At 28.8% G+C, this 18,043-nt stretch overlaps 1 protein-coding gene and 1 pseudogene across 1 annotated transcript; both read right to left on the reverse strand.

The window, feature by feature from the left end:
- Positions 1-2,428: 2,428 nt before the first annotated feature.
- Positions 2,429-5,179, reverse strand: LOC141657091 (putative fructokinase-5). The gene is made up of 5 exons (XM_074464215.1): positions 4,777-5,179; positions 3,404-3,814; positions 3,178-3,312; positions 2,904-3,020; positions 2,429-2,789 (listed from the first exon to the last, which is right to left on the reverse strand). Exons 1-5 carry the CDS (start codon positions 4,975-4,977, stop codon positions 2,661-2,663), a joined length of 993 nt encoding a protein of 330 aa, XP_074320316.1. The 5' UTR covers positions 4,978-5,179; the 3' UTR covers positions 2,429-2,660.
- A 10,415-nt stretch (positions 5,180-15,594) lies between these two features.
- Positions 15,595-18,043, reverse strand: part of LOC141655108 (putative fructokinase-5) — an 83,397-nt pseudogene continuing 80,948 nt past the window's right edge.

The following is an 18,043-nucleotide window of genomic DNA, read 5'->3' on the forward strand; positions in this document are numbered from 1 at the left end:
AAAAGCGTCGAAGGAATGGTGTAAGCCTCACGTGCGGGTCGCAGAAGTATCTGATGCCAAAGTAATTCTTGTACGTTAATGTTGGCTATATCACAAGCATTAGATGCTACATGAATATTAGACACGTTGACGTCTTTGTTAGTGTTTAGGAAATCTTATCTTTATTTATACAACCTTTTTTTTATTTTTTTTGGAAATTCAGGTTATGGTGGGTCCCGTTGGTGTGCAAAGAATTTATTTTTTCAAATCATCTGCCAATACAAACATGCGACAATTTCCGTCTTAAATTTTTTTTTATGAAATAATTACATACAATCGGAATAAATGAAATTAATTGCATGTAATCGGAATGAATTAGATTATTATAATAGAAATGCAAATGAAAAAATTCATCAAAAAAACATTCATATCGACCTAAATACATACCCGTGCAATTTTGCACGGGTTTAAAACTAGTTAGTTGTTTAATTTCCTATTAGTTTATTCTTTATTAGTTTAGATATTTTATCTTGGGTGAAATTAATATCACAAAAACTCCGGAGAGACGATTGAGAGACCTCTCACATGATGGGGTGAGGGACCCACTAAATTTTTTTCCCCCCTATTATGTCTCCCACTAAATTAGTGGGAGACGGTATCTCATGAGACCTACTAAATTAATATATAAAGACCCAAGTTTTATTCTAGGTTAATTAAGAGAGTGAAGAAGAAAACTCAGTTTGTTTCGGATTTTATTATTGGTGTTCGTATGTCTGCGAAGATCAGAGGAGTTTGTTCAGATCTTGGTAGGCCTCAAGATTATCTGTCCTTCGTCTTATTGGGGTAGTCTCTTTTGTTCCTCTGAGACTACTATATTTGTTGGTAGAATAGGGTATACTTTTGGCTCACATTAAGCGCGTGTGTACCGGTCTACTGTTCTACTATTTTCTCCACTATAGTGAAATTTGATCTCCTCGCAGGGTGAACGTAGCCAGTTATTTTACTGGTGAACCACGTAAATCTTTGTGTCAACGTTATGGTACGTAATTATAAGAATATTTTACTATCAGAAGTGAATGTAGACATAGGCTCCGTTTGGTAAGGCATTTCAGGTACCTGATTTGGTCAAAGTAGCTTATTTGACCAAAATTCCAGGTACCTTATTTTTTGTACGCGTTTGGCAAGTAGCTTATTTAACCAAATAAGCTACCTGAAATGAAATGCTACCTAGAGTAGCATTTGAGATTTCAGGTACCTGTTTTGATTTAATTTTCCGTTTTTACCCCTTAAATTTATACTATTAAATTATTATCATATCCTTTTACGTCATTTCATCAAAATCAGTTACCTTTTCAGTTAGTTTGCCAAACACTTTTTTATATAATCACTACCTTATCGGTTCCTAATTTTCACTACCTAATCGATTACCTTTTCGGTTTCGATTTACCTTTTTCGGTTTTCACTTTCCTTTTCGGTTTCACTACCTTTTCGTTTCAGTTTCAAATAGCTTTTCAGTTAGTTTTACCAAACAGAGCCATAGTGTAAAAATGGCTGGAAGATCAAACTATCAAAGCATAGCCATGTACCATATGATATAGTGATGGAGATAAAGAATAGTTTGTTATGGTATGTAATTATAAAATTATTAAATTGGTATATAATATTAGATATAGTTTAATTTTAATTAGTATATTTTATTAATAATACTAAAAGATTATGAATTACGCTTTTACCCTACGATGTTAGTGCAAAAACGAAAACTACTTGGCTATTTTTTATATTTTCTATTTTTTTAATTAGAGTGTTACCGGTGTCGCCCTAGCACTCTCCTAATTTTTTATGAGTATGATATAGTGACTTTGTGAACTTAGGATTTATATTATTTTTCAGATGCATCACAATTATTTTTAAGGTTTCGTATAATCATAGGATTTTAATGTTTAATCGGTAAATGTTTTTGTGAGTTCATTCGAGACTGGTTAGATACACATAAAAAAAAAAGTGTAAACAGTCAAATACTGGAAAATGGGTGATGTTTAAAAAGAATTTGGAAAAGATAGAAAGTAGATGTGTGCGCAAAGGTTTTAGCCAAATACAAATTTTTGTTTGAAACGGAAGTAAAATGTCAAATTGACATGACACGAAAAGTACAACGTCAGGAGAATTTTTTAACTCATCAACCTACAAAACGTAATATTCATTTCGTTTTTATACTTAAAACAGATATAGTCGGGAAACAGTCTCTCTGTTGACTTACTTTTATTGACTTGCGTTGTTCCAATTTGTCTTGAATCTTGAGGATCCATGGGTTTTTATAAATTTTATTCATGGAAAATTGCCAAGTGTTGACCACTTTGATAATCGGCAAATGCAATCATAACAAAAGGTGAAGTGACCAAATCTTATTTTCAACAAATCCCTTATCCGCATATCCGAGTTTACAAATGACTTAACAAATACGGAATAACCAAGTTTTAATCACTGGGAGTCGAACGAAGACCATAAAAGATAAACATGAGTAAAACGCTAGTAAACATAAATATAACCGTAGCATTATTCTAATAACATTAGGTGAAGTTTCACCATAAAGCACACTAAAAACTTAATTTAATCCCTAATTTAAAACCAAATTAAAAGACAAAATCGAAAAAACCATTGTTAATTAACTAATGTAAAACATCTTAATTTTTGTTGACCAATTCAAGTGCCTCAGCCATACTTGGAAGAGCAGGGATCGCACCCTTTTGAGTTGTTGCTAGTGCTCCACATGCATTTGCCAATTTTAGTGCCTCTACCAGCTTGCTTTCATCCTGTATATTCAAAGTTTAATAAATTATTAAACCGTACACTATGCATAAATATTATATCGAAATTAACTATAAACAAAAAATAAATGTTAAATTAAAAAAAAAATATATAGATACCTCCAGGAGTGAGGGATTGTTGGCAAGGGAGTAAAGGAAGGACCCAACATACGCATCTCCGGCTCCTGTTGTATCTACGGTTGCCACAGAGAACCCTTTTACCGATCCCTTGAATTTCTGCAATTATATTCAATGTGTATCCCAATAATCAATTTTTTTACCGTTATAAAATAATAACATATATAGGTCGAATCTCAAAATTATCCATTGACATCACCATTTAAGAATACGATTTTTGGTGTTATTTAATGGAGGTGGAGATTGAAAAACAAACCTTAGAGAAATATCGGCAGCCCTTTTCACCATCAGTAACCATGAGAAGCTTAAGATTATCATGCCATAAAGACATGACAACTTCTTCATTGTAAGGATCTTGTTGGGTTAGAAACTCCACCTCTTCATCACTTACCTATAAAGGAAACAAATTAATTTAGAATCTATTAATCTTGTAAACTACAAACGGAAAATCGAGTCAAATTTTGAATCGAGTAAACGTAAACCTTAATAATATCAGCGTGATTCCAAATGCTATTAATACCATCCCTAGCATCTTGAGCGGAAGCCCACAAAGGAAGTCTAACATTAGGGTCGTAAGAAAGAATAGCACCGGCTTCCTTGGCTAACTTCATCGCAGCTAAGTGAGCCGACCTGCATGGCTCGGTGATTAAACTAATGGAGCCATAGTGGAAGATCTTGGCTTGTTTGATAAGTTCGACATTAAGTTCAGATTCTTTTAGAAGCATATCTGCGCTAGGATTTCGGTAGAACATGAACTCCCTCTCACCATTTTTCTTTAGAGTTACGAAGGCTAGGGCCGTTCTTGCTTCCTTGTCGAAGGACACCCCTTTCGTGTTCACACCATTTTTGTCTAGTATGTCTACTAGCATTTTTCCAAATTCATCCTCGCCCACCTGTATTAGGTTATATACAAATTAGGGTTAGTGGCTTTGTTATATGTATATGAAAAAACACAAAATGTATGTATCGAGATTGATGATTAAAAACAACGAAGATCAGTGCTTTATTTAATTTATTACTAATAACAAATATGAGTGCTTTATTTAATTTATTACTAATCACAAATTAATTCAAAATACATAATGCATCAATAATTACTCGTAAGCAAAAATAATTTTCCATTATTTATCAAGTTTATTGTGTTGGGAAATTTGAGATGAAAGAAGACAAAACAAAGCAATTGTACTTGAAATTGAAGAAACTGGCTTTGTATTGCAAAGGAAACGTACATCATAATGGCCACTATATAGGCTAACTAGTTAACAAATTCCTAAACTCAAGCTAACTACATGCATTGACCACTAACATAGCAACTAATAATTACTCGTAAGCAAAAATAATTTTCCATTATTTATCAAGTTTATTGTGTTGGGAAATTTGAGATGAAAGAAGACAAAACAAAGCAATTGTACTTGAAATTGAAGAAACTGGCTTTGTATTGCAAAGGAAACGTACATCATAATGCCCACTATATAGGCTAACTAGTTAACAAATTCCTAAACTCAAGCTAACTACATGCATTGACCACTAACATAGCAACTAACCCATGAGCATGCAACATAATAGGAAACATGGGTATAATGCTAAACCCACACATACTGTATGTAACTAATTAACAAATTAATAGGCTAAGATAAATTGACTAATTTTGAATCAATTATTCAAAATATTGTAGAACTTTTTCCCCGGGTGACAAACAAAACACACAAAGATTTCATATTTAAATAAATTATATGCCAATTGTGATAAGAACCATATAAATTATGGTAACCATGCGGATGCGGATAAATAATGAAGCATGTTTAAAAAATGGTGCACAAAAATATTTAACGTAAAATTGAGAATAGTATGTTACCTTGCCCATGAAGGCGGATGAACCACCGAGTTTAGTAACTGCACAAGCCACATTAGCGGGAGCACCACCTGGAGCTTTGACAAAGCCACGAGATTCCCCCAATGAAACACCGGCTTCGTTCCCCAATGAAACACCGGCTTCGTCAGGAACGAAATCGATCAACATCTCTCCGAAGGAGACAATAGCAGCTGGGGACTCCATTGGTATTGAATATTAGTATTGAATTAAGGGGAAACTAATAATATTGAAGAAAGAATAGAGATTACTTGATAAGAATAAAGTGAATTAGGATAGGTATTGAGACGTGTATTTATAGGGTTAACATTGTACATTATTAATTTGTGATCAAACTCCTAGTCCGAATTATTTTTTTGATTTTTGATTTTTATTTGTTATCTAAATCGAATCGGATTAGTAGACAATTCCTTGATATACTCCGTATGACCGTATATCTATATCTATATCTATTTTGTGATCAGATTCTACTCCTAAGTTGTTTTTTTTCTTTTTAATTTTCGGTTATTAATGTTATTTAAATCGTATCGGATTAGAAGATAATTCCTCGACTCCGTATATCTATATCTATATCTATCTAATTTGTTTATAAAAATATACTTTCATTAGCAAATCAAATTAATATTAGGATTTAAAAAATATTATCCTAAATACAAACGATAATTAAACGACACTAGAGATCTTGATATTTTGGCTTACCTAATTACCAAGACTTAACAGAATAATAAGAGTTATGATTTAGTATACAAGATTTTATTTTATTTTATTTAGATAACTTTTTTTTCAAGAGTATTTTATTTAGATAATTAGATGTTCCACATAATTTTATCCACATTGCTAAAGGATAACAACGATAATAAACGAAAACACCATGTGATTAGAAGTTAGTTAGGAAACAAATTAGCATAATTTATGACAAAGTAATTCATTCATATTCAACCTCCATCAAACTCGTTAGATACATGAATTTCTCACTTTATCTATGATAAGAATATAATCATATTTGAAAATTAATAATGATTTGATATATTAATAAAATAATTTTTTGGGGTGCATAAATAAAATTATTGATATGATATTCATTAGTAGTTCTGTTAAAATCGATCGTAAATATCTTAATTGATAATCGATCGAACACTCGATATCAGTAATCTGAATAGTACCTGAAACCCGACTCAATCTGAATCTAACTGAAACTGAACAGAATTCAATAATAACCGAACGATGACCAAACTTGCATATATCCGAACCTATAAAAACTGAACTGATAGACCCAGATTATAAATACTTATTTTCTTTAAAAAACCACTTATTTTAGGTGTTTTTTCATTATTTTTTTATTTTATTAATGGTATTATGTATTATTTATTCAAATTGAAATGTATAAGATACAACTAACTCTAGAAAATTATGATCTAGAATTAAACTGAAATGATATTTTGACCCGATCTGAATCGCACTTGACTCAAAATAGTACAAATTGATTAAAGTGTCTAATCAAAATGAGCCCAATCGAACTGATCAACCCGATTTAAACCTAACTGATTTAACCCGATTCGAAATCAAATCGTATGACCCGTTTACCATGTCTAGTATATAAATATTATTATAAGGGCAAATCTTAAAAGCCACGTAGATAATGTCACCTTGCATTACTAAATGTCACCTTACATAACCAAAATTCCACGTCACCAACTATAGAAAGCCATGTCATTATTTCTTATTTAAAAAGAAAAAAAAATTGAACCATTAAATGTAAATAGCATAACAAACATTAACTTTGGCTTTTTTAATTTTTAGATAAATTAAACAACCATTAAAAATAAATTCATACTAAATTTAAAATGTTTACGTTTATTGTTAGAATATTTTAAGCAACAAATAAATATCACATAATTATAATTTTATATAATTTATGCAATAATATATAATTTGTAAATATTAAGAGCAAATAATAACATACTTAACATTAAACATTAATATTTTAATTTTTAAAACTAGAATAGGTTAAACGAAAAATTAAAATTTTACATCACTCTAATTTTAAACTGTTTATATGTGCAACTCCCTCTTAAATCTTATTGAAATAAACTTGCTCAATTTGGTTAAATTTGATAAATAAATAAATCTATAAATATAATTTATAAATAAAAGACAAGACAATATATCCACCTCTTTTAGTTTCGTATAAAAAATTCCCTAAACAATTCTCATTTAGTGTAAATTTTGTAAAAAAAAAAAAAGAAAAAAAAACTTTTACATTTCATTTCTATTTACTCTATATTTATGTCTATAATAAATATGCTAATAATGAAAACGAATATTCAAAAGTCATGAAATTTTTCTACATATTTATGCATATATTAACTTTGATAATAATAATAATAATAATAATAATAATAATAATAATAATAAAAAAGTCTAAAAGTCATAAAATGCATCCTTATTTGGCTATATAAATATTTTATGGAAGGCAATATTTGTGAGCCAAAATTCAAGCCAAATTTTTTACCCCTATTGCCAAAAGAATTGTATGTATGTGTCAATTATATTTCTTATCATTGTATCAACATCAAGGTAAGTGTATTAAGGTTTTAAATTAAGAATTTATTTATTTATTTTTAAGTTCCACTATTTTGAAGTAATCTTCACATTTTTAACCTTAATATATATGTAATTTCGTTTTCATTTAGAGGCTATCAAGATTTGTGGAGATTCAAAGGTAAATATACTTATATCTTTATAATTCAATGCCTATTTCTAACCTTATTTAAGAGAAAACTTAAATTAATAACGATAAGGTTAATATTACATAAATCAAATTCCATCATTTTATTTGTTATTAATCACTCAGTGGATTTTTTTTTTGTATGGATAGTTAATTGGAGAAATAAGACTATATGAAGAAGAGAAATAATTGCTTAAACAAATATTCCCTCCATTATACTCAATACTATGTTATAAACTAACTACAAGATTGACAACATGAATGTGAATGAGTAATTGTTTTTAGGTTCATAATTTTTTTTATTATTTCAGAAACTTTCACCTATATGTTTTATTTGGGTATGTGTTATTTTTTAATTCATCATTTTTTCTTTGAAAAATAGCTCTCATAGAATGAAATTGGAGTTGCGAGGATCTCGATCTTATTAACAAGTTGGACAAAAAAATCTCTTTTGAAATCTCTTTTGGTATTGATAACAGCTAAATGTAAATTATTGTCTAATACTTATGCGTACATGTCATATTATCTTGTGTGTATGTCTTATAACACAAATGAGACTGCAATGAGATTTGTAGTAGGCTACCATTTAACTCATTTTATCTTTTATGCAAAATTTTAAAATTTAGGATGTCTAATAAATTGATATAAACGATATATTAAGATTATCATTTATTAAACTTCATAATTATGCTACTATTAGAAAATATGATTTATGAGAATTAAAAGATTGAGAAGATAAAAAGTCTTATAATTCTATATCTTCTTAACTCCTTATATTTTGAGATTTATTATTCTAAAAAAGAAAAAGAAAAAAAAGAATCAATAATTTAATATTATGGATTAATTTACTCTTTCGTCTTCACGTACTAAATGACAAAGAGACATTCAAGCTTTCACATAGAAAATTTAGTACATAATCTATACAACCTAATTAAAAGGTAATCTTTAAGCATTTATCATAAATTACTGGACTTATTAAAGGTAATCTATAAAATATTATTAAAAGGCATCCTAAAAAATGTCAACTAGACAAAGCCACGTAGGTTGTGGAAAAGCCACATAGACATTCACATTGCCACCTTGGTTAAGATTGACACACGCCTACCCAACCATTCTCCACGCAGACTCTATACTATAAAGTTAAAAGGCTACTTATACCATTTAATTCTATTCCACATGTCATTTTTAGATTGGTTAATATTAATTAATTTTAATTTATATTGCTTACTTGATTAATGACAATTGACAACATAACATTAACTTATAAAATTAACATTTTAATTGAATGTTTTGTAATAAAACATGTTAATGAATTGATTAAGTTTTTTCATAGCTTTTTTTAAAAATTTATTTTCATATGATGAAATGTTGGTTGAAAATGTTGTATAATTTTTTTTTTTGGTAAAAAGTTAAACTTAACTTTCCTGAAATTGTAACACTTAAAATTTACACCTACATGTATTTATTTAAGAGCGTTATATACACCTTTTTAATTAAAAATTAAATAATTGTGAAGTTTAATAATATTCTTAAAAGTAAAGGTATGACATTTTATTTCAACCACTATTTAAGATCAATAATAATAATAGTAATTTTCATTAACATTTTTTCCTATTTGTTTTACCTCTTGAGCTCCTCATTAATGAATTATCTTATTTAATAATACTCATAACTCAAAAATAAATGAAAAGGCAAATTAAAAGATGGGAATCAATAGTTTATAACGGCTATTAAACCTACAATAGTGTCCATTCACTAATCCTCCATTTAATAACTATTACTCATGAACTTCCAAATTACAACTATATTTCATGGTTGAATTAAAAAATTCGAAAAAAAAAAAGAGATGTAACTTACCAAAAATCACATCAAAATTTCTTAATTTACAATTAAAATTCCCATTTTACAATAAAAAAATGTTAGTGAATCGATTAACATTTTTCATAGTAATATACTAGCTCATAAAAGTTATACATTTATTTATTTATTTAAAATTACACAAATTTGAAAATAAAAACAAATGAGTAGCTTAATAATATTCTTAAACGTAAAATTATGGCATTTTATATTCAACTATTATTTAAGTTTAACCCACGATAGTTTTCACATAAGTCCAATGATTTTCTTAAAGGCATCGTCGAATTTTCTCACAAGTCTCTTCTAATTCTCTACCCTAGCCTAACCGTTACTTCATTTAACTCTCATACTAATTTTGTAATAATTCTTACCACCATAAAGATTATATAAAGCAACCCATTATATACAATCTTTTGAATGCTTTTATTTTTTTCCCTAATTAATATTTATGTCATTTAAATTTTGTGAACACTAACTTTAGTGTGCATCATTTAACTTCCAAATTAGCATTATTTAGCCCCTCCTATTTAAGACCGTCTCATTTGTTTTCCTCAAAAAAAATCATTTAAGTTGGTAAAAATTTGCAGTATTTTCTTTAACTTGAATTTGGAATGACGAATTACTAATTTGTGTATTGTTTTTTTTGTTGTACTTTTGTTTTGTAGGCGGTACGAAAGGAAGACCTTGTGGTGAAGTCGTATGGTTAGCGGCTAACTCTTGATGTCACGCACACTCCACGGGTAAATTCACTTTTTATACAACTAACAACTTCAATATTTCAATTTGGTTTTAAAGTTTTCTAATTCGTACATAATCAAATTCTAAAATTTATGAATTTTTATTAGATGATGATCAAAATTAAAGAATAGGAATATGTATCAACAATGAAATAAATTCTGATTTCATTTGATATTCACAAAAAAAATCAACTATCTAAATTTTTAATTTTCCTAGAGATAACCCATGATTTTCACGGGTAACAAAACTAGTTAATTAGTTATTAACAACTAAAGTAAAAATTATTTCTTTGTCCTGCAGGGGGGTTAAGGCCAAATGTGGTAATTATGCAATTCGGGCCGGTTACGAGATCGGTTAAATCGGGTTGAGTTATTTCAGCTCCTAATTTTTGTCGGGTTAATACCTTGTCTGGATATGTTCATTTTCATGTCTGTCATCATCTGATTAAAATATCATTTAGTGACATGATGTGTCGGGTTTACCAAGAATCGTTATTGGATCAAGTGTCAGCATAAATTTTACGGAAAATTCACGTGGTACCCTCAAACTTTATCATTTTACACATGATACCCAACTTTTTAAGTTTATGTACATGATACCCTTTATGTTTGATTTTTATGCACAACATACTCTTTTTGTCGCTGTAAAAAAACTCAATTACGCATAACTCCTAGACCAGAATTCAGAATCCGCCAATTTTTTTTCTTAAAATGATTATCTTTTCGTAATCTACGATTTGAGAAAAAAAAAATTGCCGTCTGACATTTTATAGGATTTTTTTTTTCAACGAAAATCTCAAATCAACCATATCTTCGATCTTAAATTTTTGAATGACCATTTTTGTTTTATCAATTTATAGATCCCGAAGAGATAATCAATTTGAAAAAAAAATTAGTCAATTACGATTTTTGGTCTATGATTTATGCTCAATTGAAAATTTTAAAAACAATAAAAAGGGTACGTTATGCTTGAAAATCAAATCTTAAGGATATCATGTGCAAAAACTTAAAAAGTTGGGTACCACGTGCAAAATGACAAATTTCGAGGATACCACGTGAATTTTCCGTAAATTTTATCTTATTTAATTTGGGCCCATGGTAATGTTACTACACAAAATCTCATTTGTGACGGCACGTATTCGTCACTTTGGAGTGACGGATACCATTTTCCCTCACAAATGACCCAAATAGAGGAGAGAGGGAAGCACATGGGGTTGCCACCACCTTGTCCTCCCTATTCGTTTTGTGAGTGACATTATCCGTCACTTGCTCCGACCTGTCTTCAGCAAGACTAATTGTACTTACTAATAGGTGTATTAATTTAGTTTTGAGTTAAAACAGTTGATGTAAATGTTGATTTGATCTTACTCGAATCATTTTTCAACTGATTCGTTATCTATTTATCCATGGTGTCGAGTGAGTTTCGGGTCATGAATCATCAAGAGTCTAAATTAGTTTAACCTTTGGGTTACGTCAGGCCAATTTTAGTTCACTAAATTGTTAAGTTTTATTGAGTTATTGTATGTCACATCATACAAATTGAGTTTCTGGTTCAGATTAGTTTTTATCCACTCTCGATAAGGTAAATCCTTTCTACATGGCCTGATGGCCTAGTCTTTTAATAAGGAAACTTGGTATGCATAACACTCGAATGCATGCAAATATACCATGCATGGTTTCAAAAATTGACAAAACGCTAATGGTAGAACTAGGGGTATTCTGTCCCATTTTTGTGTCTCATCTCGTATACCAAGGTTTTTATCTTACGACATATTATCTCTCACAAAATAAAACGGGTAACTAGTTTTAAAACCCGTGAAAAATCACGGGTCCTATACAAATTTCCTTTTTTTTATTAATACTACTTGTATAAAACAGATTTTGATTTGGAAACATTGCAGACGATAAAATAAGATGGAAATTATGAGATTTAACATAATAACACGGTAATATAAATAATAATAATATGAAATTAGTGGGAAATGGAGGCATTTTATTTATCGTTAAAATGTGGGTCTTTGTAAAAGATATAAAAAAAATCTAATCATGAGTAACTCTTCTTCTCCTCCATTAACAACCTAGTAAATTATGGGATTTAGGCATTTAATAGAGAGTTTTTTTGAATGTATATGTTGAACGAATGACGTTGCTCATTGCTATGATGATTCATGATTTATGTTAACTCGTAAATTCAGTAATGATTTGCATTCTCAATTCATCATACTCAAATTAAATAGCCTAATTACATGTATATAGACATAAATTGTTTATATAGAAATCAATGATTAATACTTATACATGGGTTATGTATTATGTAACTTCAAGATACTTGTGCTCCGGAGATTGAAGAGTTTCTTAACCGCCAATTTATAAAAGGCGGTCGAGTTTTTCTCCTTCAATTGGTACAAGAAAAATAGCCTAACAAAGTGAATGAAGTAAGACTAATATAGTTATTGAATACATTAAATACGTGTCTCTCCATTTCAAATTTAATTATCATTTGATGGTTTTTTTTCTCTTGTAAGATTATCCGTCGATGTTGTGTCGATACTATCACTACAACTAAAATGTCAAGAATAACTAATAGGATAAAAATCTTAGCATAATTATTGGAACAAAAATAGATAGGCTAATATCAATTAAAATGATCAACGGCGTAAAAATACATCCTCAATATGGTGATTACTCCATTCAAGAGTTTCAGATTTGATCATCCATATGAACACATCCTCCAACATCAAATATCGTGTTAACTGATATTGAACTAATATCTGAAATAAAAAAAATTGATAATTCTTAAATTGTGTTCTGTACTCATCGATTGTCATGTATTAATAATTAAAATAGGAAAATATCCCAAAAAAAAAAGAAATTCCAAGAAAAAAATGAGAAACATCATGCTACCTCTTAAAAAATCCACATACTTGTCGATTGTCATTTGCACGTATTAATCTCCAAGTATGTCATGCTCCTGAAAATTCAATCAATTGTACAAATTAGTATTATGCCAAAATCAATTGTACACGAAATACAAAATTGCATAAGATATACAGAGCATATGTAAAATATTATCAAATGAGTTTTGTATTAATAATTAAAATAGAAAAATCTCCCAAAAAAAGAAATTCCAAGAAAAAAAATGAGAAACACTATGCTACCTCTTAAAAAATCCACATACTTGTCGATTGTCATTTGCATGTATTGGTCTCCAAGTATGTCATGCTCCTAACAATTCAATCAATTGTACAAATTAGTATTATGCCAAAATCAATTGTACACGAAATACAAAATTACATAAGATATACCGAGTATATTTAAAATATTATCAAATGAGTTTGACCAATATAGTAAAATCTTATAATGGAAAAGAGAACATGAGAAAAACGAATGAACTATATGCTGATAAAAAATTATAATAAAAATGCATGTCTATTGTTATGCTCATGCAATAAACATTATCATCTCTAGAAAAAAAAGTAGTAATTAAGAAGTCATAATATCATCAAAAGTTTTAAGGTAAACTAAAAATATGAATCATTATAAAGAAACTTGAGAAATGAGTTATGGAGAAAGAAGATGAAAAGTATGGTTAAATGCTTGTGGTGAAGTGAATAAAGTATTGAATTGGAAGAAGATAAAAAGTTTATTGTCTTCTTTAATTTTTTCTAATATTGTAATTGTAAGAATAAATATTAGGGGACATAAAAGCAAATAATTATGATATGATGAGACTTGTAATATGGCTTCTTGAAATCATGTGGTTATATCTCATGTCATTTAAAAGTGTACTCAATGTCAGCCTTTTTATACTATTTATTATATAGATTTTAAAGAAATAAATAAATATATACTTTAATTTTATGAGCTGTGTTAATATGAAAAAAATTAACCGACTCACTAACATCTATGTTCTCTTCCAAAAATTTCAATTAAAATGTGAAATATAAATGTAAATTATGAAAAATTTATGTGAATTTTGGTAAGTTACATCTTTTTTAGGTTTTTTTCTAGCATCAAATCTTTAATATATACATTTAGTTTAAGAATATTAATGATGTCTTTTAATTTTCTTTATTTGTATGTTACACAATATGTAATGACATTTTTGTAAGGACTTTTAGTAATCATTCATTTTTTTAAGAATCATATCAAATAACCAATAATCTAATAATAATATTAAACAGTCAATAAAAATTAATGGAAATTAACGAGGTATAGAATATTAAATGCTAATGCCATGTGAAATTAAATTAAATGCTTTAATCTAGCCTTTTAACTATATTGTATAGATTTACTTAAGTATTTACAGAATTTGTTTGTAAATTACTTAAATTAAATAAATATTTTCTTTTCCATATATTTTATATTTTCCAAAATCTTATCATTTACATGAAATAATTTCATGAACTAAATATACGGTATTTCTACCCTTTTAAAATTCTATTATTAGTGTTTAACTTCACTTAAATATTTACAGAATTTGTTTGTAAATTACTTAAATTAAATAAATATTTTCTTTTCCATATATTTTATATTTTATTAAGAAAATATTTTATATGATCTTTAATACTCATTTGTCGATTAATTAGTTCTGTAAAACATCTTCTATATACAACAAAGTTATAGTCACAATAATAGTGAATTAATGCCTTTCAAAAAAAAATTAGTGAATTAGTGATAATACAATTTATTTATTTTGTTTTCAACTTCATTTATTCTTCTTCGTTCTTAATTTCTTATGTATTCAATTTCTTTATTTCGAATACATATAATATTACTCCATATGAAATATCTTGAAATTATTAACTTATAGTTAATGCGTATTTTTTATTGTAGTATTTTTTTTTGAGTTAATTAAATTTAAAACTAATGGAATATGGATGGATTTTTAAAGGAAATAAGTGAATTAAATTAATGCAATATAATAATAAATTGAATAATTCATGTCATATTAATTTGCCAAGTCACATTATTATTGTGTACGTGGCTTTTTTTTTCATCCAATGTGGCATTGTCTATGTGGCATTTTTAGGCTAGCCTTTTAATAATATTAATAGATTATTTCTTTTAAATTAACGATGTGCTATAAGTAGACTTCTCACAATCAGACTCGGTACGAAAACCAACCCTAACCTGAACCGTAAGTAACTCGTTTTTACAACCCAAAAAACACCAGAATCCGTTTTGAACTGTAAACAACAGTTGACCAGTTGGGTCAAGAATGTATATATTCTTTAAAAAACGTCAAATAGCTATTGAATTTTAAAATTTTGAGGAAAAAATGTATATATGCCAACTTGTAACATTCTAACAACATCAGGTGAAGCTTCACCACAAATCACACTAAAACTTAATTAAATCCCTAACTTAAAACCAAATTAAAAAAATAATTGAAAAAAACCATTATTTATTAACTAATGAAAAACTTGTATAGCTTCCCCTCAAAAAAAAAATGAAAAAACTTCTATAACTTGGTGAAATTCAGTTTTTGTTGACCAATTCAAGTGCCTCAGCCATACTTGGAAGAGCCGGGATGGCACCTTTTTGAGTTGTTGCTAGTGCTCCACATACATCTGCCTATGTCAATGCCTCTACCAGCTCTAATCCTATATATTCAAATTTTAATTAGTTACCAACATATTAGATAAAAATAATATCGAAATTTATCGTAATAAAAAAAAAGAAAAAAAGTACAGATACCTCCAAGAGTGAGGGATTGTTGGCAAGGGAATAAAGAAGGGACCCAACATATGCATCTCCGGCTCCTATTGTATCTACTGTTGCCCCAGAGAACCCCTTCACCGATCCTTTAAATCTCTGCAATTTCATTTAATATTTCAATAGTTAATATTTTAAGTTATGCATATATGTTTGCTAGCGTTCTTGATACCATTCTCTAGCATTGAGAAATTCGATACAAACTTTAAGAGTTTGCAATAACCTTAGAGAAATATCTGCACCCTTATCACCATCGGTAACCATGGGAAGTTTGAGACCATCGTGCCATAAAGACATGACAACTTCTTTATTGTAAGGATCTTGTTGGGTTAGAAACTCCACCCCTTCATCACTTACCTATAATATAACAAATTAATTTATAATCTACTAAATATAAACGTAACAAATTAATTTAGAATCTATTAATCTCATAAGTTCCCTTTAAATAATATTTGTCTAAAAGTTTCAACCTCGTGTTACTTTTAAATTACTCGCTACCAATATGTAAAATTAACTCAAATTTTCTCGTGGGTTATATATTTTCATAAAATTAAACACTACAAACAGGGAAAAATAACTTAAATTATTTTAAATTGCGCGAACGTAAACTATGCAAATATAAACACAAACCTTAATAATATCATCCTGATTCCAGATGCTATTGATACCATCCCTAGCATCTTGAGGAGAAGCCCAAAGAGGGAGTCTACCATTAGGGTCGTAAGAGAGGATGACACCGGCTTCCTTGGCTAACTTCATTGCAGCTAAGTGAGCCGACCTGCATGGTTCGGTGATCAAGCTTATGGAGCCATAAAGGAAGATCTTGGCTTGCTTGATAAGTTCGACATTACGCTCAAATTCTTTTAGAAGCATATCAGCACTAGGGTTTCAGTAAAACATGAACTCTCGTTCGCTGTTTTTCATTAGAGTTACAAAGGCTTAGGCGGTTTTGGCTTCCTTGTCGAAGCACACCCCTTTTGTCTTTCCGAATTCATCTTCTCCAACCTTTGGTATAAGAAAAACCACAAAAATAGTACAAATAGTCCGTATAAAAACTGATATAGGATATCATGAATAAAGTATAAATTTAAAACAACGTACGTAGAAATGTAGAATCTAAGACATTATCATAAATGAGACTAAAAAGTTATGAAAATACAATTATTATAAATAAAACTAAAACTTACTACGGAGTAACATACAATTATAAATGAAAATAGTTAGCAATTATGTTTAAGTTAATAATCTCACACAATAACTACGGATATGCTTACCTAGTTTTGTGACTCACGCAATGCATGGGTTTTATCAAGACACTTTCTTAAAACTTTATTCTGATACGAAAGTGTAATGAAGAGGAAGGAAAATGGAGTCAAATTTTTTTTTCAACTATAAATAATTTTTTTTAAGATAAAATATAAAATAGTTGACACATGTTGTGAAATAATCCATATTGTGGTAAGATTTAAAATTTAGGGAATAATTTAGTTTGAGAAGTGGGTTAGTTAATACAGAGTATAATCCTTCTTAAAAATTATTCATGCATATGTTTGTTCAAAGTGGGTTGCAAAGTTGAAATGTACTTTTTTGTTAGTAAGTCAATGTATACTTAATGTGATGACATTATAAATAAAGAAGGAACACATAATTTTATTTACGTGGAAATTCTTATGTTAAGGACAAAATATGCAAACTTAAATTCATTTTGGTGGACTATCTTGTGAATTTGAGCTGTATTACAGTTATAATCTACGTAACATTCTAAACACGATGATGTAATTTGTTGCCTCAAGTCATATGCATAATCATTTTTCATTATATTTAATTACTTTTTAGGGTTAACAACTAATATTGTACATCACGTTTCAAACTAAATAATTGTTGTGCCTAATTAATCACATACTGCAAATCTGTCGGAATCTTGAAATTGGACGAATTTGTCTTAGCAATGTAAATCAAACTACTTAATAGGAATGCATGATATGCTTTGTCGCACACCTAATCAAAGATAAATTTCCCTAGACACAAATTAATGTAGTACGAGAGGTCGAACACAAGGAGACGGGAATTGCGTTATGAAAAGCTATGAATAGACTTCTATCAAGGTCGATTACGATTGTTTGTTTGATTGGTTTGGTGATTAGCAAATAAAGTGATGTAAAAGTATATGATAAAAAGAGTCTAGGAGAGTCGGGTCACACATGCAATTGTA

This window comes from Silene latifolia, chromosome 5, assembly GCF_048544455.1.
Source record: "Silene latifolia isolate original U9 population chromosome 5, ASM4854445v1, whole genome shotgun sequence".
In the NCBI taxonomy this organism is placed as follows: domain Eukaryota; kingdom Viridiplantae; phylum Streptophyta; class Magnoliopsida; order Caryophyllales; family Caryophyllaceae; genus Silene; species Silene latifolia.

Excerpts from the sequence above, each read along its gene's own strand:
- LOC141657091 (XM_074464215.1), bottom strand. The coding sequence starts at position 4,977 with ATGGAGTCCCCAGCTGCTATTGTCTCCTTCGGAGAGATGTTGATCGAT. Across the intron at positions 3,815-4,776 it reads CATCCGCCTTCATGGGCAAG|GTGGGCGAGGATGAATTTGG; the intron begins GTAACATACTAT and ends AACCTAATACAG. Across the intron at positions 2,790-2,903 it reads ACAATCCCTCACTCCTGGAG|GATGAAAGCAAGCTGGTAGA; the intron begins GTATCTATATAT and ends TTGAATATACAG.